Source organism: Ranitomeya variabilis, chromosome 5, assembly GCF_051348905.1.
Source record: "Ranitomeya variabilis isolate aRanVar5 chromosome 5, aRanVar5.hap1, whole genome shotgun sequence".
In the NCBI taxonomy this organism is placed as follows: Eukaryota; Metazoa; Chordata; class Amphibia; order Anura; family Dendrobatidae; genus Ranitomeya; species Ranitomeya variabilis.
This window is the reverse complement of record NC_135236.1, coordinates 411,389,735-411,411,026: the sequence shown is the minus strand read 5'-3', so window position 1 is coordinate 411,411,026 and position 21,292 is coordinate 411,389,735. Positions and strand designations below refer to the sequence as shown.

The 21,292-nt window shown below is 45.6% G+C and overlaps 1 protein-coding gene across 2 annotated transcripts in view; it reads left to right on the top strand.

Annotated features, from left to right (window-relative positions):
- NTN4 (netrin 4) overlaps window positions 1-21,292 on the top strand; it is a 247,094-nt gene that overhangs the window by 125,116 nt on the left and 100,686 nt on the right. The window contains exon 3 of one of the 2 annotated variants that reach the window (XM_077265159.1): window positions 16,596-16,874. The exons of the other annotated variant lie outside the window; for it this stretch is intronic. Coding sequence (XP_077121274.1) covers window positions 16,596-16,874 — 279 coding nt within the window. The remainder of the gene's footprint in view (window positions 1-16,595; window positions 16,875-21,292) is intronic. 2 annotated transcript variants of the gene reach the window in all.

The window sequence follows — 21,292 nt, the reverse complement described above, 5'->3', positions numbered from 1 at the left end:
CCTCAGCTGTGTGACTCACATTTCCCAGACATTTCAATGTAAACACTGCCTGATGCCGTTGAGCCCTGGTGACAGCATAGTGTGGAGGTGTGCAGGATTCCTTCTGCGCAGTTACAACGCGGGTGGCATTACCAGACAGGCTTTGGGTGCAGGTGGAGGACTGAGAGGAGGTTGAGGAGGCAGAAGCAGTGGAGGAACTTCTAGATACAGAGGATCGACGAGCAACTCGTGGGGACGGCAAGACTTGGACAGCAGCCCCTTCTCCTGATGTCGCCATAGTTACCCAGTGCCCAGTCACCGACATGTAACGCCCCTGTCCATGTCTACTCGTCCAAGTGTCTGTGGTGAAATGCACCCTGTCACACACAGAGTTTCTCAAGGAAGCGGTGATGTTGTGTGCGACATGCTGGTGTAGCGCAGGCACAGCTTTCTTTGAGAAGTAGTGGCGACTGGGTATCTGTTACTGGGTCACTGCGATGGACATAAGGTCTCGAAAATCCTCTGTGTCCACCAGGCAGAAAGGCAGCATTTCTGTAGCCAGCAGCTTGCAGATGGTGAAATTCAACCTCTTAGCTTTGTCATGGCTAGGAGGAAATGGTCTTTTACTTGTCCACATCTGAGGGACCGAGGGCTGGCTGCCGTGCTTAGACGGGGTTGAGTAGGGTGTCCCCGGCAAACTGCTTGTCTGTGAGGAAGGTGCAGGTGGAGATATTATGTTGCCTTGATCAAAATGTGGTGGTCTCAATGTCGGAGAGCGCTCAACACCAGCAGATGTTTCCCACTTGCAAATTTACTGATGACCTGCCAATCACACTGGCTGTTGCGGGTAAAGAGGTGGAAGGTCTACGTCCAAAACCATGTGCCACTGTTGTCCGCACAGTCACAGAAGATGAAGAGGCCGCGGATGCACTTGATGGGGCAGACAGTGGTTGGCCCGGCCCACTAGGCCACATTTTAGCACAGTAAGCTTCCCACTGCAACTTATGCCTCATATCCATGTGACGATTCATGCATGAAGTACTCAAACTATTCTTTTTTTGGCCTCTACTGAGATTTTGGTGACAAATCTTACAGACAACATGAGTTGGGTCATCCTTTGCGATCTCAAAAAATGCCCAGGCTATGCAAGGCTTAGAGCCCGTGCGACCTGAAGAGCCACCACGACTTGTGCTCAGAAGCACAGTTGTGCTTGAGGATGCAGTTGTTGACGTGCTTCCAGTACTCCATCTCTGTCCAGGAAGGCGCAACCTAACCTCGTCGTCAGACTCGTCACTAGCATCCTCCTCCACCTCCTCATTGTCTCCACCAACAGGAGTTACAGTTTGGGAATGAGGGTCTACATTATGCTCAGAACCTTCATCTGGGCCTGGATCCGACTCACAAAGATTCTGGGCATCAGTGCAGATCATTTCATTGTGTGGATTCACAGAAGCTCTGGAGCAGACCTCTGATTCCCAGGCTATAGTATGAGTAAACAGCTCTGCAGACTTAACCATCTGTGTTACCCCATACTCAGACGGGCGGCTGGAGACTTGGGAGCTGTGAGGAAGCAAGTGCGATTGCGGTGACACCTCTGAGGAATGGAGTATTTGTGATGTTGAAGTTGAGGTGGAGGAGAGCCCACTTGAACGACCACTTGATATCCGTTCAAACACCTGCTGTTTTTGTGCCTCATCTGGAATTTGTAGTGATGCTCGTAGTGATGGTCGTAAGAAAGGGATCATATCAGATTGTCCACGAAAAGAAGTAGACATCTTACTTTGGCTGGAAGATGGTCTTTCTTCTGCAGATGTTACTGTTGCTTTACCACCTACCCCACGGACCCAACCTTTTTTTCCCTTTCCAACACGCCTATTCCCCTTTCCACCAGCAGCAGGCCTTTTGCCACTCATTTTGGTGCTTTACTAATTGGCAACTCTGTAGTTGTTGGCACAAAAAACGATGGATGGAAACCGAGCAGAGCTTAGTGGCCAAACTGTGGTACTAGGCCCAAAACGATTTACTGGGTTAGATGCAGTAAAAATTTAGATACACAGGCGGTGTAGCTAGCTTCACAGACGGGCTACTCCGCTGACGTACAGACACTGCTCCTAGGCCCAAAACGATTTACTGGGTTAGATGCAGTAAAAATTTAGATGCACAGGCGGTGTAGCTTCACAGGCGGGCTACTCCGCTGACGTGCAGACACTGCTACTAAGCCCAAAACGATTTACTGGGTTAGATGCAGTAAAAATTTAGATACACATGCCGGCTACTCCACTCATGTGCAGACACTGCTACTAAGCCCAAAACGATTTACTAGGTTAGATACAGTAAAAATTTAGATACACATGCCGGCTACTCCACTCATGTGCAGACACTGCTACTAAGCCCAAAACGATTTACTGGGTTAGATGCAGTAAAAATTTAGATACACATGCCGGCTACTCCACTCATGTGCAGACACTGCTACTAAGCCCAAAACGATTTACTAGGTTAGATACAGTAAAAATTTAGATACACATGCCGGCTACTCCACTCATGTGCAGACACTGCTACTAAGCCCAAAACGATTTACTGGGTTAGATGCAGTAAAAATTTAGATACACATGCCGGCTACTCCACTCATGTACAGACACTGCTACTAAGCCCAAAACGATTTACTAGGTTAGATACAGTAAAAATTTAGATACACAGGCACAGGGCCGGATTGGCCATCGGGCACTTCTGGCAAATACCAGAAGGGCCGGTGCCAGTAGTGGACCGCTGCACTGTTCCTCCCCCTCCCCCCGCCAGTGCCGCCGCCGCATTCAACTATACCGGCGTCATAGACGTTCAATGCAATGATGGAGGAGAGAGCGTCTGCTGACACTCCCGCTCCCATCATTCCCCACTCTGCCTCTGCTCTGACACTGCGGGTGCGCGATGACGTCATATCATCGCGCACCTGCTGTGTCCCGGGCAGACTGCAGCCGCCGAGACGGGAGCAGCGCGGGCAAGAGGAAAGGTGAGGAGAGTGTTTTTTTTTTTTTTTACTGGACTGTGGGGCCATTATCGGGGGGGGGGGGGGGGTTGATGGGGGAGAGATGAGATGTGGGCTGTGCTGTATATAGAAATACTCAACAAAAACGATATATATGGGAGTCAAAGTCAAAAAGCGCGCACACTGTGTGGGCTGTGCTGTGTATACCACTGTGTGGGCTGTGCTGTATATACCACCGTTTGGGCTGTGCTGTATATACCACTGTGTGGGCTGTGCTGTATATACCACTGTGTGGGCTGTGCTGTATATACCACTGTGTGGGCTGTGCTGTATATACCACTGTGTGGGCTGTGCTGTATATACCACGGTGTGGGCTGTGCTGTATATACCACTGTGTGGGCTGTGCTGTATACAACTACGCGAGTGGGGCTGTATACTACTACGCGGGCTGTGCTATATTATGCAGGCTGTGCTATATACTATGCAAGTTATGCTATATACTATGCGGGCTTTGATATATACTATGGGGGTATATTATATTCTATGGGGGAGGCTGTGTTATATACTATGGGGGGTATATTATATTCTATGGGGGAGGCTGTCTTATATACTATGAGGGGCTGCATTATATTCTATGGGGGGCTACATTATATATTATGGGGAGGTGGGCTGTATCATATTCTATGGGGGGCTGTATTACATTTTATGAGGGATGATTGCATCATATTCTGATGGGGCTGCATTATATTCTATGGGGAGGTGGGCTGTATTCTGTTCTATTCGGGGCTACATTATATTCTATGGGGGGCTGTATTATATTTATATTCTATGAGGGGTGATTGCATCATACTCTATGGGGGGCTGCATTATATTCTATGGGGGGTTACATTATACTCTGGGGTGGCTGCATTATACTCTGTAGGGTGGTGGCTGCATAATACTGTATGTGGGCTGCATTATACTGCATCGAGGACTATGGGGAATACGTTATACTATATGAAGAACTATGGGGTGCATTATACTATGGGAAGTGAATTGTACTACATGGATGACTATGGCGGTTTATTATACTATATGGAGCACTATGAGGAGTGTATTATGCTCTGTGGAGGACTGAGCAGTGTATTTTAATATATGGAGGACTGAGGAGTATATTTTAATATATGGAGGACTATAGGGAATGTATTATACTATATAGAGGACTGTGGTGCACATTATAATATATGGAGGACTATGGGGTGTATTTTACTAAACAAGTAAAATGCTGCATATTCAGATTGCTTTTGCCGGAACAAAATCATTGTTCTCAGCAGCACATCGCCGATGTAAACTGTAGATGTGCTGCTGATCACATGAAACTGTATGGTGATCTATTAGTGATGGTTCTGTCCCATCATTCTTTCTCAGACGGTGGAAAGAGGCCAGGAAACAAGTGTTGAACAACTTCAGTATTGTCGATCAAACTCATTTAGCGGCCTGAACTCAGCGCATGTAAATACAACCGAAATGCTTTTGTGTGATGTGCAATATGTTAGCATTTGGGGCCCCATTTTAAACTTTGCCTAGGGCCCCACTTTGCCTAAAACCGACCCTGCCTACAAGTGTACAAAGATATTATACAGTCACCATGTGACAAGTGGGCCTGTGTAACTTCAAATGCCAGGGCTGAATTTTACTCCCAGTCCGGCCCTGCACAGGAGGTGTAGCTAGTGCAGCGCCCCAGAGTCCTGGTCATTGCAGTACTGAAGCTCCGCCACTTAATTGAGTGATGGTACGTCTGATGGCACTAAAGGAGTTCACCTGACCAGGTATCACAGTCACACATTACACTTCACACTCCGACCACCAGGGGGAGCAAAGGGTTCTATGTATTAGGCCACTCCTCACACTCTGGTAAAACTGGAGGTTGGATAGGAAGTTAGGAGAAGCTGACTGGGTTTTGCCCAGGTAACATCTAGTGAGAGGAGAGCGTTACTTAGGAAGATTCAGGGGGTCCCTGTCAGGGGTGGGATCCTGGCAGAGGCCTAGCGAAAAGGACAGATCGTTACGGAGCCGCGCCTGCACTTCATTGTGGCGGCATCCTAAGAAAGGACACGAAGCTAAGTATATTGTGTAGAAGTGAGAAACGAGATCACAGCACAAAGGCGATAGAACCAGTAGGAGTCATGCCCCGAGATCGGCAACATTCTACTGAGGCGCGTAGCCGGTGGCCGGAACGCCGAGGAAGTATTGGGCTCTACGCATTACTTCAAACCAACGGCAGGGCAGTTAATTTTAGGTTGGCTGCCTCACCTAAATCACCTAATGAAGACAACGGAGGCAATTGTGGGAGAGGGGCGTCTCTAGGGTCCCTATAAAATAACTCCAGGCCTACCCCGTCATACGGGTGCGTCCTATCAATATCATCTGGGGGACGGAGAGAAAGAACAGAAACATACACGACAGTTGTGAGGACTATCCCGTGGTGCTCAGCAGGGAAGTACTACAACACCCAGGCGCTAGTAGGTAGGCACTGATTTCCACCTGCAAAGGGAACTCTGGATGTGCCTTCAGACCGGCCGGTCTCAGCCAGCCCTGTTAACAGTGCTCTGGATTGCGGATGCCGAAGCCTTCAGTAAAGAGGTAAAGAGACTGCAACCCTGTGTCCTCGTTATTTACTGCGACCTTCACCACCACCTATACCTTTTATTGGGCGCCCCTTAGCAGGACCACGGACCGGGTCGGGCCACCGTGACATCCTCAGAACCGAGAGACCCGGATTCGAGTACCCCGCTGTCCTGCGTCTGGGGGCCGCTCCACTAGCTTCACAGATGGGCTACTCCGCTGACGTGCAGACACTGCTCCCAGGCCCAAAACGATTTACTGGGTTAGATGCAGTAAAAATTTAGATACACAGGCGGTGTAGATTCACAGGCGGGCTACTCCGCTGACGTGCAGACACTGCTACTAAGCCCAAAACGATTTACTGGGTAGATACAGTAAAACTTTAGATACACAGGCTGGCTACTCCACTGATGTGCAGATACTGCTACTAAGCCCAAAACTATTTACTAGGTTAGATGCAGTAAAAATTTAGATACACAGGCGGTGTAGCTAGCTTCACAGACAGGCTACTCCGCTGACGTGCAGACACTGCTCCTAGGCCCAAAACGATTTACTGGGTTAGATGCCGTAAAAATTTAGATACACAGGCGGTGTAGCTTCACAGGCGGGCTACTCCACTGACATGCAGACACTGCTACTAAGCTCAAAACGATTTACTGGGTTAGATGCAGTAAAAATTTAGATACACAGGCGGTGTAGCTTCACAGGCGGGCTACTCCGCTGACGTGCAGACACTGCTACTAAGCTCAAAACGATTTACTGGATTAGATGCAGTAAAAATTTAGATACACAGGCGGTGTAGCTTCACAGGCGGGCTACTCCACTGACGTGCAGACACTGCTACTAAGCTCAAAACGATTTACTGGGTTAGATGCAGTAAAAATTTAGATACACAGGCGGTGTAGCTAGCTTCACAGACGGGCTACTCCGCTGACGTGCAGACACTGCTCCTAGGCCCAAAACGATTTACTGGGTTAGATGCAGTAAAAATTTATATACACAGGCGGTATAGCTAGCTTCACAGGCGGGCTACTCAGATGACTACCAGACGATGCTACTAGCCCAAAAGGATTGGCTGAGCTAGATTACACCAAATGCTGTGACTAACACTTGCACAGCACTGGCTCAGACCTGCCTGGCAAACAGTGCTATGAACTGCTGTAACCTACCCTGAAAAGGGCTGATATTACAACTAGTCCCAACTCCCGACTCCCTAAACCTATCTCTCAGAAAATTCGCTGGCAAAAAAAGACTCTTTGACTGTATAGCGCCCACAGCAGCAGCGGTGCCGTCTAACACTAAGCTGCAGCAGTGAGGAAATGGTGACAACGGGGCAAATGGCTGGTTCTTATTGGGAGAGGAGTGACATGTGACATACACAGCCAATGACACATGCCCTTGCTTGTCTGCATCACATGCACATTGCTGTGTGTGTGCGCACTGCTGATAGGCTGAGAGACTGCACCGCCCCTCTGTAAATGCGGGAAAGAAAAAAAAAATGGAGATCGGCGTTATTTCAGCACAGATCTATCCCTCGCCCCCCCGCCCACTATACACTGAAACAGTCCATTAACAATGATAAACATTGGTGAACGAACAGTTACCGAACAGAAACTCGAACAGCCGAATTTTAAGCAAATTGTTCGGGTTCGTCGAACGACTCGAACACCGCCCAAAACAGCTCCAATTTGAAATTGGCGAACAGTTAGACTCGAACACCGCTCATTTCTAATAAGGAGAATAAAGGTATTGAGATGTAAACTTACCAGATGTATATAAAACGGAAACATTTTTGTCATCTACACTCAACATTAAAATTGCAACACCAAGGAGCAGGGACAGACTGAGACTGAAATTCAGCTCTGGCAATTGAAAGCTCACAGGTCCATGCTATCCCTGCCCCCGAGACCCAGATGGGGATGTCTATTACTAATATAACCCTACCTGGGGGAAATCAAACTTACTACAAGACTAATATTTCTAATAATACCAATAATATCGCTATGTAAGATTTAATAATAATAAAACTACACATAGAGTGACTGCAGACTTTAACTTCAAGCCTGGAGAACTATTCACCAAAACCATTGTACTAGGACTGATATCACCACCTACAGTGACCATATAATGGTAATATCAGTCCTTCAACAGTGCTCAGCAAACCATATATGTGTGTACTGTTCAGGTTCTTACTAGTGATGTTCTCGCTTATGGTCATCATTAATTTTCCCTTTTCTTTTCCATTTGGCCCAGACCACAATGACCTCGTCTTCCATCTATGGTTAGTCCCTGTAAAATGTAACACGCAGACATCCTTGACTGTCACCACAGCTTTTGATGACCTTCATAGCCACCCCACACATTATAATGTCCACCACAGCTACCCTACATAGTATAATGTCTACCACAACCCCCTATGTGGTATGATGGTCCACCTCACAACCCACTATAAAGTATGATGGTCCACCCCACAGCCCCCCTATATAGTATGATTTTCAACACTAAAGCAGCTTATATAGTAGGATGGTCCACCTCACAGCCCCCTATATAGTGTGATGGACCATTCCACAACCCCCTATATAGTATGAGTGTCCCCCAACAGCACCCTATGTAGTATGATGTCCTTCTCACAGCCCCCTATATAGTATGAAGGTCTTCCCAACAGTCCCCTATCAGCCCCTTTTATTGTATGATGGTCGACACCACAGCCCCCTATATAGTATGATGGTTCACCCCCACAGCCCTTATATACAGTAGTATGATGGTTCACCTTATAGCCCTCTATATAGTGTGATGGTCCACACAACATCCCCTATATAGTATAATAGTCCACCCCACAGTCCCCTATATAAAATGATGGTCCACCCCTTGGCCCCTACATAATATGATGGTCCACACCACAGCACCCTATATAGTATGATGGTCCCCTACAGTCCCCCAATAATAAAGAAAAACCTTATACTCACTTAATCCAGACACCGCAGACTCCATCTATTTTTCTATGCGGTCTTGCAGTGGACGCTGGTGGCACAATGCAGTAACATCATTGCATCACCGATGTCCCCTGCGCAGCGCCGGCCTCCATAAGGTCGCAGTCTACAAGGAAGCCTGCTTGGTTAAGTGACTGAGTCAGTGGCTCTTATGTTTCATCACAACTGTTAACAGTATTTGTGGCCTAAATACGCCAATTCTGTTAACAGTGTAGCACAGAATGCAGCCCACGATCGGACAGGCCCTTCTGGCATTTGCCAGATGGCCAGTCCGGAACTGCCAAGGAGTAAAAGTCACGGAATTATGGAGATCACAGGACAGATAGACATGTTAGTGATATCCAAATGATAAATAAAAGGAAACAAAATTTTCTAAACATTTTTATTCAGTATTGATTATGAGTGCCATGCACAGAAGTACATGCATTTACACACTGTGGTAGATCGATTCCCTCAGCGGTACATGGAGGTAGACATGGGAACACTGTCTCTTTTAAGAAATTCCTTTAGTTTATTATAGGCAGCATAAACTAAGGTGTAGTAAAACAAACACAGCCCTTTGAGCTACCATTTCGTTTTGTTTTCCTGTTTTGACCAAAGAACAGTCCTTTTGAGATCGAGGTTCCGCCTTTCACCATTAGGCCGTGGTCACACTAGCGATGAATACGGACGAGTGCTATGCGATAAAACATCGTATAGCACTCAGATCAGTATTCAACTATGGAGGAGCTCGCATCAGTGTTTTTTTTCTTTGCCGTTTTCAAGGTGCGAGTGAAATTGCAGCATACTGCGACTGTCACTGACACTCGGCTGAGTCTCGGCTCACCCGCACCCATATAAGCCTATGGGTGCGAGTGAGACAACACACATCACTCAGATATCATCCGAGTGATGTGCGATACATGCTGGACCCGGAAATGGAGGAGATGGAGAAATTAATTTCTCCGCCTCCTCCGCAGGTGTGCTCCAATCGTCTCTGTGCGAGAGGCTTGGAGCACAGGCTTCACAAATGTCGCAAGATTTCGGCTCTATCTTCAATGAAGCACGGTGACCCGCTCCTCTGCGCAGGCGCCAGATTCATAGCACACTGCGGGGTGGGATCTGGGGCCTCTGCTACAAGAAGGCGCCGTGACGTCACAACAGAGAGGAAGCGGCGCCCGGTGGGATGATGGACGGCTGCGAGGCGCTTGAGTCAGGGAGAAATCATACCTCTCGGACTCAATAGAGGTATGGCGCCAAATTTATGAAAGTGATTAGTTCAGCATTCCTAGGGATGCTAAACATAAGAGCCACCTTCACAGAACGCAGCCTTAGTGCTGCTGAAAGTGGCTCTTTTACTTAAAAGCACCCTGGGGGGGGTGACAGGTTCCCTTTAAGCGCAGTGAAATATATCTCCCCTCCAGCACATTACCAGTGACTTTCTCACAACACCTTAGCATGCAATCAGTGAGGATATTAATGGATGTCTGAATGTTGTGTTCTGCTGAATGAACTTGGGCACACAAATCATCAAGATACACTGCTGGAAGCTCCTTTACAATTGCTGACCAATGATGATCCAAATGTGCTCGATGGGAGACAAATCTGGTGACGCTGCAAGTCATGGTGGCACATTTAGACCATGAAGGCTGCTCACAGTAGCATGAGCAACATGCAGCCTGGTGTTGCCATGTTGATAAACGGCTCCTGGGACACTTTGGAGAAATGGCCGTACCACAGGTTCCGTGACCAAATCAATGTAACATTGAGCTTTTAGTGTGCCTGGAATGAAGACTAGAGAGGTCAGGCCAAGATGCATTATGCCACCCCACACCATAATTCTATATTCACACGTTGCGTTTTTGCTGCATTTTTTTTAATGAAAAATAAAAGCTTCATTTTACAGTACCAGCAAAAGCTATGAGATGTCAGAAATTTCATGCACAGACACTGTTTTTTTTCCAAACGTAATTGGAAGACTGCGTTTTTGAAAACTGCAGCATGTCACATAGAAAGCAATGAGTAAGTGCAAAAACGCAGGTGTCGGGTTTTGCTGCATTTTTGGTGCAGAAAACTCAGGAACAACAGGCACTAAACTGTATCAGCATTCACAAGAGACAAATATACCTGAAAAACACAGCAAACTTTTGTTAAGTAGCTTTACTGCCAATAGAGCAGGTTTTGCCTGCAGAAAAAAACACAGCAAAAACGCAACGTGTGAAAATAGTCTAATCCTGGGAGTTGGACTGGTGTAAGGTTCCCTTGTAAAAGCTCGTAGTGATCTATTCTGTACTGAAAGTGAGATTTCAATCACTTTCAATCACATACCAAGCCTAAGGTTATGTTCACACTGGGCGTTTTTGCTACTTTTTTTTTGCTACTTTTTTTTTGCTGCTTTATTTATCCTAATTTTTAGCTGCTTTTTACAGTACCAGCAAAGCCTATGAGATTTCAGAAATTTCATGCACACACATTGTTTTTTTTTTTTGTCATCAGGATTTTGTGCTTTGTAGCGTTTTTTTGACATAGAGCATGTCACTTCATTCAGCATTTTGTCAGCGTTTTTAACCCATTGCTTTGAATGGATGGTGAAAAAATGCTGCAAATACAGAGGATGACTTTTTAGTAGCGTATTTGCTGCAGAAAAGTCAAGGACATCAGGATGTGACCTCACAGTCATCTCCGCTACATCTAGATGGCAGGCTGCATGGTTGCATGATGCGTCCATACAGCCCGTCATCCAGCAGAGCAGACCCGAACTCTATTCACTTGAATAGGGGGTCCGACAATACAGTGTTTGACACGCTGTCATATGCATGACAGCGTGGCAAACACCACTTCTGATTGATGGTGAAATCATCCCCGCCAGTCAGAGAGCTGCGGTTCCCATGCTGTCAAAAGACAGTGTGACCGCTCAGCTGTGATCGGAGGTATACAGTTTACCTGCGGTCACTGGTGTCAGCTGATGGGACTACTACTCCCATCATCCAACATCTGCTGCCGCTAATAACAGTGAGAGCAGGAGCGGATGGTGGGAGTATTCATCAGCCACTTCTGTGCTGTAAATAAATAATTAAAGAAAAACCCTGCGTGTGTTCCCCCTATTTTTGATAACCAGCCAGGCAAAACTCACAGCTGTGGGCTGCAACCGTCAGCTGTTAGCGTTAGCAAGGTTTGTTATCAAGAATAGAGTGGTCCCCACGCTGTTTTTTTTTACATTATTTAAATGAATAATTTAAGAAAAAGGCGGCGTGGGGTCTCCCCCAATTTTTGACAACAATCCCTGCTAAAGCAGACAGCTTGGGGCTGGTATTCTCAGGCTGGTAAGGGGCAATGGATATTGTCCCCCTCACCCCAGCCTAAAACTAGCAGCGCGCAGCTGCCCAGAAAAGGCACATCTATTAGATGCGCTAATTCTGGCGCTTTGCCTGGCTCTTCCCACTTGCCCTGTAGCAGTGGCAAGTGGGGTTCATATTTGTGGGGTTTATGTCACCTTTTGTATTGTAAGGTGACATCAAACCCACAGTTTAGTAATGGAGAGGCGTCTATAAGACACCTATTCATTTCTAATCCTATAGTTATATGGTAAATAAAGACACAGCCAGAATAAAGTATTTTATTAGAAATAAAGCAAAACACACTTTTCCATTTTTATTTAAAAATAACAAACACAGTGAGGCTACGTGTACACGTTGCGGAAAGTCCTGCAGATTTTTCCAGACTGATTTTGGTAAATCCGCAGGTAAATCGCACTGCGTTTTACCTGCGGAATTACCACGGATTTACTGCGTTTTTTGCATTTTTCATGCGGTTTTACACCTGCAGATTCCTATTATGGAGCAGGTGTAAACCGCTGCGGAATCCGCACAAAGAATTGATATGCTGCGGAATAAACAACGCTACGTTTCCGCGCGTTTTTTTCTGCAGCATGTGCAGTGAGGATTTTGTTTTCAATAGGTTTACATGGTACTGTAAACTCAGGGAACCAGCTGCGAATCCGCAGCATCAAAACCGCTGCGGATCCGCAGCAAAATCCGCAACGTGTGCACATACCCTTATATTCACCTAATGCCTAATTCCACCGAAGCCCTCGTTCTCCTGTAATAAAGCAAAAATAAAAAGTAAACATATCCATCGCCTGTCCGTCGTTCTGTCCCACACCATAATCCATGTCTGGGGGATAATTAGTTTTCAACCTGGATGGTGCCAAGATGCGACCATCCAGACTGAGAACCACTGGTGAATGAGTTGCTGCGAGCTGCAGCCTCAGTGACTAGCGGTGACGTAATTGAGGCTGCGTTGGCAGTCGAGCTGAACTGCGGTGACCTTTGTGAGATCCCTGCTAGCACCGTGAGAAAGTCACGGTGCAGAGGCGAGTTCACCGCAGTTGAAATTCACCCCAGTGAAATTCTCCCGGTGAACTCACCTCTGCACCGTGAGTCTCCATTTTTCATGATTGCCAGCTTTTCAAAGGATCTAGTGGTTTGGTTCTACAGGAAATAGGGTTTTTTTTTCCCTGGGGTCACTCAACTTTATTAGCATGTGGAGCGCCCCCAGACGCAGGGCCGCGGGGTACTCGGTACCGGGCCTCTCTGTCTCAGTTCTGGGGTTGTCACGGTGGCTAGACCCGGTCCGTGACCCTGCTAAGGGGCGTCCAATGAAAGTTTGTAAGTGATGGTGCGTGGTGCGGGTCGCACTTAATAACGAGGACACAGGGTTGCAGTCTCTTTACCTCTTTACTGAAGGCTTCAAGATCCTCAATCCAGAGTACGGTTAACAGGGCTGTCTGAGACCGGCCGGTCCGATGGCACCTCCAGAGTTCCCTTCGCAGGTGGAAATCTGTGCCTACCTTCTAGCGCCTGTGTGTTGTAGTACTTCCCTGCTGAGCACCACGGGATAGTCCTCACAACTGTTGTCTGTTTCTGATGTTCTTTCCCACAACTTATGTCTGTTCTGATGTTCTTCTCCGTCCCCCAGATGATATGGATAGGACGCACCTGTATGACGGGTAGGCCTGGAGTTCTTCCGGGACCCTAGTGACGCCCCTCTCCCACAGTTGCCCCCTATGTCTGCTTAGGTGATTTAGGTGAGACAGCCAACCTATAATTAACTGTCCTGCCGTTGGTTTGAAGTAATGCTTGGAGCCCAATACTTCCTCGGCGTTCCGGCCACCGGCTACGCGCCTCAGTAGCATGTTGCCTCGGTCTTACAGCACGACTCCTACTGGTGTTATCTCCTTTTTGCTTTGATCTCGTTTCTCACTCTCCACAATAAACCTCGCTTCTTGTCCTTTCTTGAGATACCGCCGCGATGTAGTGCAGGCGCGGTTCCTTAACGTTCTGTCCTTTTCGCTAGGCCTCTGTCAGGATCCCACCCCTGACAGGGACCCCCCTGAATCTTCCCCTGCAACACCCTCTGCCACAGGATGTTGCCTGGTTCCAACCCAGTCAGCTTCTCACTAAATTTCTATCCAACCCCCAGTTTTACCAGATTGTGAGGAGTGGCCTAATACATAGCACCCTTAGCTCCCCCTGGAGGCCAGACTATGAAGTGTATTGGTGTCTGTGATACCTGGTCAGGTGAACTCCTTCAGTGCCATCAGACGTACCATCACTCCCCTTAGCGGCGGAGCATCAGTACTGCAACGACCAGGAATCTGGGGCGCTGCCCTTGTACAAAGAGACACAAGTTAGCCCTAAAAACACACCAAAACATGCTTTTTTGCTGTAGCTTCTTTTCTGCCAAGAAATCAGGTTTTGCTGCAGAAAAAAAAACGCAGCAAAAGCACCCAATGTGAACTTATCCTAAAGGGGGTTTTCTAGAGTATTTTATTTTTTTCCTATTGGGTTATGAACGGATAGGCAAGTAATTGCTAACTACCTGCATCTACCTTAAGCCAGCTCATTCTGCTACTTCACGTTAACAAAGCAAGCTCTTCCTTTTTCGGGCTGCTCTGTCGCAGCGTGACTGCCGACGTCATGCTTATTGAGTGTCAGCTCCATGCAGAGGGGAGCTAGCTGTCAATCAGTATGACCATGGCATCGGCAACCACACCCCGACAACAGAAGTGAAGCGGCTGCTCTGTTGGTGTGATGTCACCCGAAGCCACAGGAACGCCACCAGCAGGAGCGGTCCATAACTGCTCTGACCCGGCAGAGATCAGTGCCAGGCACAACAGGCAGGTAGTTAGCAACTACCTGCCCATAGTAAAAAATAATAGTCCTAGATAACCCTTTTAATTTTGAGCGGTTGGAATCTGTGAGCACATTGACAGATAATCCATTAAAATGAATAAGACTGTAATGCATGAGTCTCTTCATTCTTCTAATTGATGGACACTCAAATCTTTGAATTCCACCAATGATGTCATCTGAAATGTGTCAGTGACACTTGAAATAAAGTTAAAAAGTGGGGAAAGTCATAAAAAGAACTTTTTTCAAAACATAACAGGTCTCACCAGGTGTTTAAATAATGTGTCTAAAACCCTTTTGGTAAATGGCAGAAAGCACCCATCAAGAATGTGTGCTATGTGCTTGTGTGTAAAATGATGCCTGTAAACATGAAGATACCATGATGTATTGTGTTATGTATCAAAATTATGATAATAAAATCTGTGGGAAATAGTCAGATCTGAATTTATCTTATTGTAATGTCAACATGATTTCCTGGTATTTTATGAATTTGTTCACATTGTTAGATGCTTGAAAAGGAATTTTACAGGAAATATTTTTCTTCTGTACCTTAAGAGCTAGGAAATAGAGCTCGTGCACATGTAACATGCCATATGAATTATCCTGACCTGTAGTATTATATATATATATATATATATATATATATATATATATAATATATATATAATATATATATATATATATATATATATATATATATATATATATATATATATATATATATATATATATATATATATATATATATATATATAAAAAACAGATCTCTGACCCCTATAAAGAAAATATCCGACTAATACTGTAATGTAGAGTGGGCTGCTGATGTCTATTTTATGTTGCTGTATCGACTGTTCGGCAATTCTGGGGGATCACCTGGACTCCTGGCAGTGCGAGTATGTCTGCAATGGCTGCTGAAAGCTGTCACTAGGAAGGTTTACTGTATTCTGTAGATCACTTGCTTCTATTGATGTCAGTAGGAGTGCAGCATAAAGAAGTATATGATGCAGTTTGTTTTTCTTGTTATAATAGGACCCCGTGCTGAACAGATATGGCCATTGTCAGTTATACACTTCATAATTGTGTATGCTCAACATCTGAAAACACTCTTAAAGGGGTCAGCCACTTTCTCTTGTTACTGTTCTTCACAAACTGACAAGCAAGTCTGTCCATAAAATAGCTTCTGGAGGAGGAGCATGTGACCAGACCAGTCCATCAGCTTCATCCAATAGAAAAGCAGCTTTTCCATATGTGGTGTTTTTACAATTGGAGGAGGTCAACGGGCAGGTGTGGTCACATGCTCCTTCATCAGCGGCCATTTTATGGACAGAAATGCTGGTCAGTTTGAGTTTTACTGATTCTGAACCATGTTATGCATGTTCTACAGGGGAGATTATCTTGGTAGAAGAGCTTTTAAGGGGATTGTCCAGTCTTTTGTAAAAAGTTTGCAGTCACTTTGTTGACTGCAGACTTCTGAATCCTCACAGCATGCGCATCACACACCATCGGGGTTCTCTGGTGTCGGCAGCTAGAGTGGGAAATGGAATGGAAAGGATGTGATTTGCATACTTCTGGTCACATTCCAACTAGAGGTGCATGGGCAAAGCACAACAAAAACACTATAATTTAGAAAAATGTACCGTTAACCATTGTAAAAAAAAAGTTGAATGGTTTAGATTTTATGTTCATAGTTTGAACCCAACCGCTTTTCTCCCCCGACCTCCCCAAAAAAGTGTGTAAAAGTATTCTTTATGTTGTCTGTTACAAATATTAACAGATACAGTTGCAATACAATGTGAAGTATAATCATTACGTTCTACCTAATGTTATGTTTACTCTTACCAAATCTTGTGTATCTATGTATCACCGCAGGTTATTTACAGAGCAATGCCACCACCTTATACAGCTGTGGATCCCTATAGTGAGAAGGCTCAAGATTTGCTGAAGATTACTAACCTACGTGTGCAGCTGCTGAAGCAACAAAGCTGTCCATGTCAGAATAAGAGCTGGGATATTAAGCCACAGTCACTAGCACACTATGCTGTTTATGACTTCATTGTTAAAGGAAGCTGCTTTTGCAACGGACATGCAGATCACTGTGTGCCTATAGATGGATTTCAACAAGTCCAGACAACTAGCAAACTCCAGGTGGTGAGTATAAAATGATTGTGCAATAGAATACAAGTCAGGATATAACTGATGCTACAGCCTAGTTACTACTCTGACTTGTGTAAGTATTTGTAACTACCGGTATATTTTATGTCGTACTACCTCAATTCCAAAAAAGTTGAGACACTGTGTAAAATGGAAAGAAAACAAGAAAGCAATGATTTGGAAATCTCTTGTATCCTAAATTTCTTCTCAACAGAACATGGATCAGAAATTGAAAGTGATATTTTTCTCAAAAAAGTTGGGATAGGGCCATGTCTGCCATTGTGTAGCATCTTTTTAAAACAGCAAACATCTGGGAAGTGGTGAGACCAGTTGCTGGAGTTTTGGGAGATTAATGTTATCCCATTCTTTTCTGATGTAGGACTGTAGCTGCTCCACAGTCCTGTGTCTTTGTAGGATTTTTTGTTTCATAATGCACCAAATATTTTCTTTTGGTGAAAGGTCTGGACTGCAGGTGGCCAGATTATCACCCGAATTTTCACCCGCAAAGCAATGCTGTTGTGATGGATGCAGAATGTGGTTTAGCATTGTCTTACTGAAATAAGCAAGGCCTTGCCTGAAATAGATGTTTCAAGAAGTATAAGCTGTCTTTGCCATAGGCACTAATGCAATCCCATACTATCAGACATGCCTGCTTTTAAACTAACTGTGTGCTGATATCAAGCTCGATAATCTCTCTCTCTCTTAAAGGGAACCTGTCACCTCGTTTTGCCACTATAAGATGTGGCCACTGCCTTTCAGGGCTTATCTACAGCATTCTATAATGACCTGAAAGAGAGGAAAAACAAGTTTTATTATACTTCCCCGGGGGCGGTCCGGTCTGATGGGTGTCGCAGGTCCCGAGCCTCCCATCTTCATGCGATGTCGTCATCCTGCTTGCTCGTGCCGTGCTCCTGCGCAGGCATGCTGGTCTGCCCTGTTGAGGGCAGAGTAAATAACCTCAGTGCGCATGCACCAGAAAAGGTCAGAGAGGCCCAGCACCTGCGCACTGCAGTACTCACAGCTTCTATCTCTGCCCCCTGACAGCATCTTGTTTCACAGTTAAAAGCAGCATAGAGAGTAGCAGATTGCCGGCACTGCACTCACCTCTCTCATGTTTTCTATCAGTAACATGAATCTAGGGCATCTCCAGAGGTTGGTAATGCAAGAAACTGTAGTAAGTAACTGCAGCACTGCCCCCTGATGATGGAGGGGTGATGGACGATGTTGGGAGTGAGTTGTTGTGAATTCCGCTCTTGGGCTCCCTCCGGTGGTTATAAGTAGCATTTTTGTGAGTTCTGCTCTTGGGCTCCCTCCTGTTGTGGATTCTGTTTGTGGGCTCCCTCTGGTGGTTACTGCTGGTACTGGGTGACTTTGGTGGGTTGCGGCCTTTGGTTTCCACCTGTCCATCAGAGGCTGGGTGTTTCCTATTTTACCTGGCCTTTCTGTCATTCCCTTGCCGGCTATCAATGTATTCAGATGTGCTCTGTTTGGTTCCTGCCTACCTGCTCCCAGATCTTTCAGGATAAGCTAAGTGCTGATTTTCAGTTGTTGGTTTTTTTTGTCCAGCTTGCTTATTATGTCTCTATGCTAGCTGGTAGCTCTAGTGGACTGAGGTTCTCCCCATGTGCCATGAGTTGGCACATGGGTTCTTGTAATCTCAGGATGGTTTTTTGATTAGGGTTTTTTGCTGACCGCTCAGACCCCTTTTGTATCGTTCTGCTTTCTAGTTTACAGCGGGCCTCAATTTGCTGAACCTATATATATCATCTCTATGTGTGTGCCTTCCTCTCATTTCACCGTCAATACATGTGGGGGGCAACTATACCTTTTGGGGTTCATTCCTCTGGAGGCAAGTGAGGTCTTTATTTTCTCTGCAGTACTAGTTAGCTCTTAGGCTGGTGCGTGGCGTCTAGAACCAACGTAGGCACGCTCCCTGGCTATCTCTAGTTGCGTTTGTCAGGCGTAGGGCAGCGGTCAGCCCAGGTTCCATCACCCTAGAGCTCGTCCGATATTTTGTATTACTTTGCTTGTCCCTTGCTATCCCTAGCCATTGGGATTCATGACAGTATAGCCGGCCCACAAAGTGTTAATTGTTTGGGCTGAAGCAGGAGAAAAAGAAGTGTTTAAGGGAAATTTATTTATTTTTTTATTTTTTTTTTTCCTTCAGAGTTTTGCTGCCTAGCCCTTAATTGCTGTCTAGCTGCTTCTTACCTCCTCTTAACCCTTGAATGGCTCTGATATTAGCTGTTTAACATGGATGTCCAGAGTTTGGCTTCCAGCCTGAGTAATCTCGCGGCAAAAGTTCAAAACATACAGGATTTTGTTGTTCACACTCCCATGTCTGAACCTAGAATTCCTATTCCAGAGTTCTTTTCTGGAGATAGATCTACCTTCCTGAATTTCAGCAACAATTGTAAATTGTTTCTTTCTTTAAAATCTCGCTCCTCTGGAGACCCTGCTCAACAGGTCAAGATTGTAATATCTTTCCTGCGAGGCGACCCTCAGAATTGGGCATTTGCATTGGCACCAGGGGATCCTGCATTGCTCAATGTGGATGCGTTTTTTCTGGCATTGGGATTGCTCTATGAGGAACCCAACCTGGAGATTCAGGCTGAAAAGGCTTTATTAGCCCTCTCTCAGGGGTATGATGAAGCGGAAATATATTGTCAAAAATTTCGGAAATGGTCGGTGCTTACTCAGTGGAATGAGTGCGCCCTGGCTGCAAACTTCAGAAATGGTCTTTCCGAGGCCATTAAGGATATTATGGTGGGGTTCCCTACGCCTACAGGTCTGAATGAGTCGATGGCTATGGCCATTCAGATTGATCGGCGTTTACGGGAGCGCAAACCCGTGCACCAGTTGGCGGTGTCTTTTGAACAGGCACCTGAGACTATGCAATGTGATAGAATTCAGTCCAGAAGTGAACGGCAAAATTATAGGCGGAAAAATGGATTGTGTTTTTATTGTGGTGATTCAGCTCATGTTATATCAGCATGCTCTAAACGCACAAAAAGGGTTGATAAATCTTTTGCCATTGGTACTCTGCAGCCTAAGTTCATTTTGTCTGTGACTCTGATTTTTTCACTGTCTTCCATTTCCGTCGATGCCTATGTGGATTAGGGCGCTGCCCTGAGTCTTATGGATTGGTCATTTGCTAAACGCTGCGGTTTTAGTCTGGAACCTCTGGAAGTTCCTATTCCTCTGAAGGGAATTGACTCTACACCATTGGCTATGAATAAACCGCAGTATTGGACACAAGTGACCATGCGCATGACTCCCGTTCATCAGGAGGTGATTCGCTTCCTTGTACTGTATAATTTACATGATGTACTAGTGCTTGGTCTGCCATGGTTACAAACTCATAATCCTGTCCTGGACTGGAAAACAATGTCTGTGTTAAGCTGGGGATGTCAGGGGGTTCATGATTATGCACCTCCGATTTCAATCGCTTCATCTACTCCTTCTGAGATCCCTGCGTTTTTGTCTGACTATAGGGATGTTTTTGAGGAGCCTAAGCTCAATTCGCTCCCTCCGCATAGAGATTGTGACTGTGCTATAGAATTGATTCCTGGCAGTAAGTTCCCTAAGGGTCGTTTATTTAATCTGTCACTGCCAGAGCATACTGCTATGCGGAATTATATTAAGGAGTCCTTGGAAAAGGGACATATTCGTCCATCTTCGTCCCCTCTGGGAGCAGGTTTTTTTTTTCGTGGCAAAAAAAGATGGTTCCCTGAGGCCTTGTATAGATTATCGCCTTCTGAATAAGATTACAGTCAAGTATCAGTATCCATTGCCATTATTGACTGATTTGTTTGCTCGCATTAAGGGGGCTAGGTGGTTCACTAAGATAGATCTTCGCGGTGCGTATAATCTGGTGCGGATAAAACAGGGTGATGAGTGGAAAACCGCATTTAATACGCCTGAGGGCCATTTTGAGTATTTGGTAATGCCTTTTGGACTCTCCAATGCTCCGTCAGTCTTTCAGTCCTTTATGCACAATATTTTCCGTGAATATCTGGATAAGTTTATGATTGTGTATTTGGATGATATTTTGGTGTTTTCTGATGACTGGGAGTCTCATGTTCTACAGGTCAGGAAGGTGTTTCAGGTTCTGCGGGCCAATTCTCTGTTTGTGAAGGGCTCAAAGTGTCTCTTCGGAGTCCAGAAGATTTCTTTTTTGGGGTACATTTTTTCTCCTTCTACTATTGAGATGGATCCCGTCAAGGTTCAGGCGATTTGTGACTGGACACAACCTACATCTGTTAAGAGCCTTCAGAAGTTCTTGGGGTTTGCTAATTTTTATCGTCGGTTTATTGCTAATTTTTCCAGTATTGTTAAACCTTTGACTGATTTGACTAAAAAGGGTGCTGATGTTGCTGATTGGTCTCCTGCGGCCGTGGAGGCCTTTCAGGAAC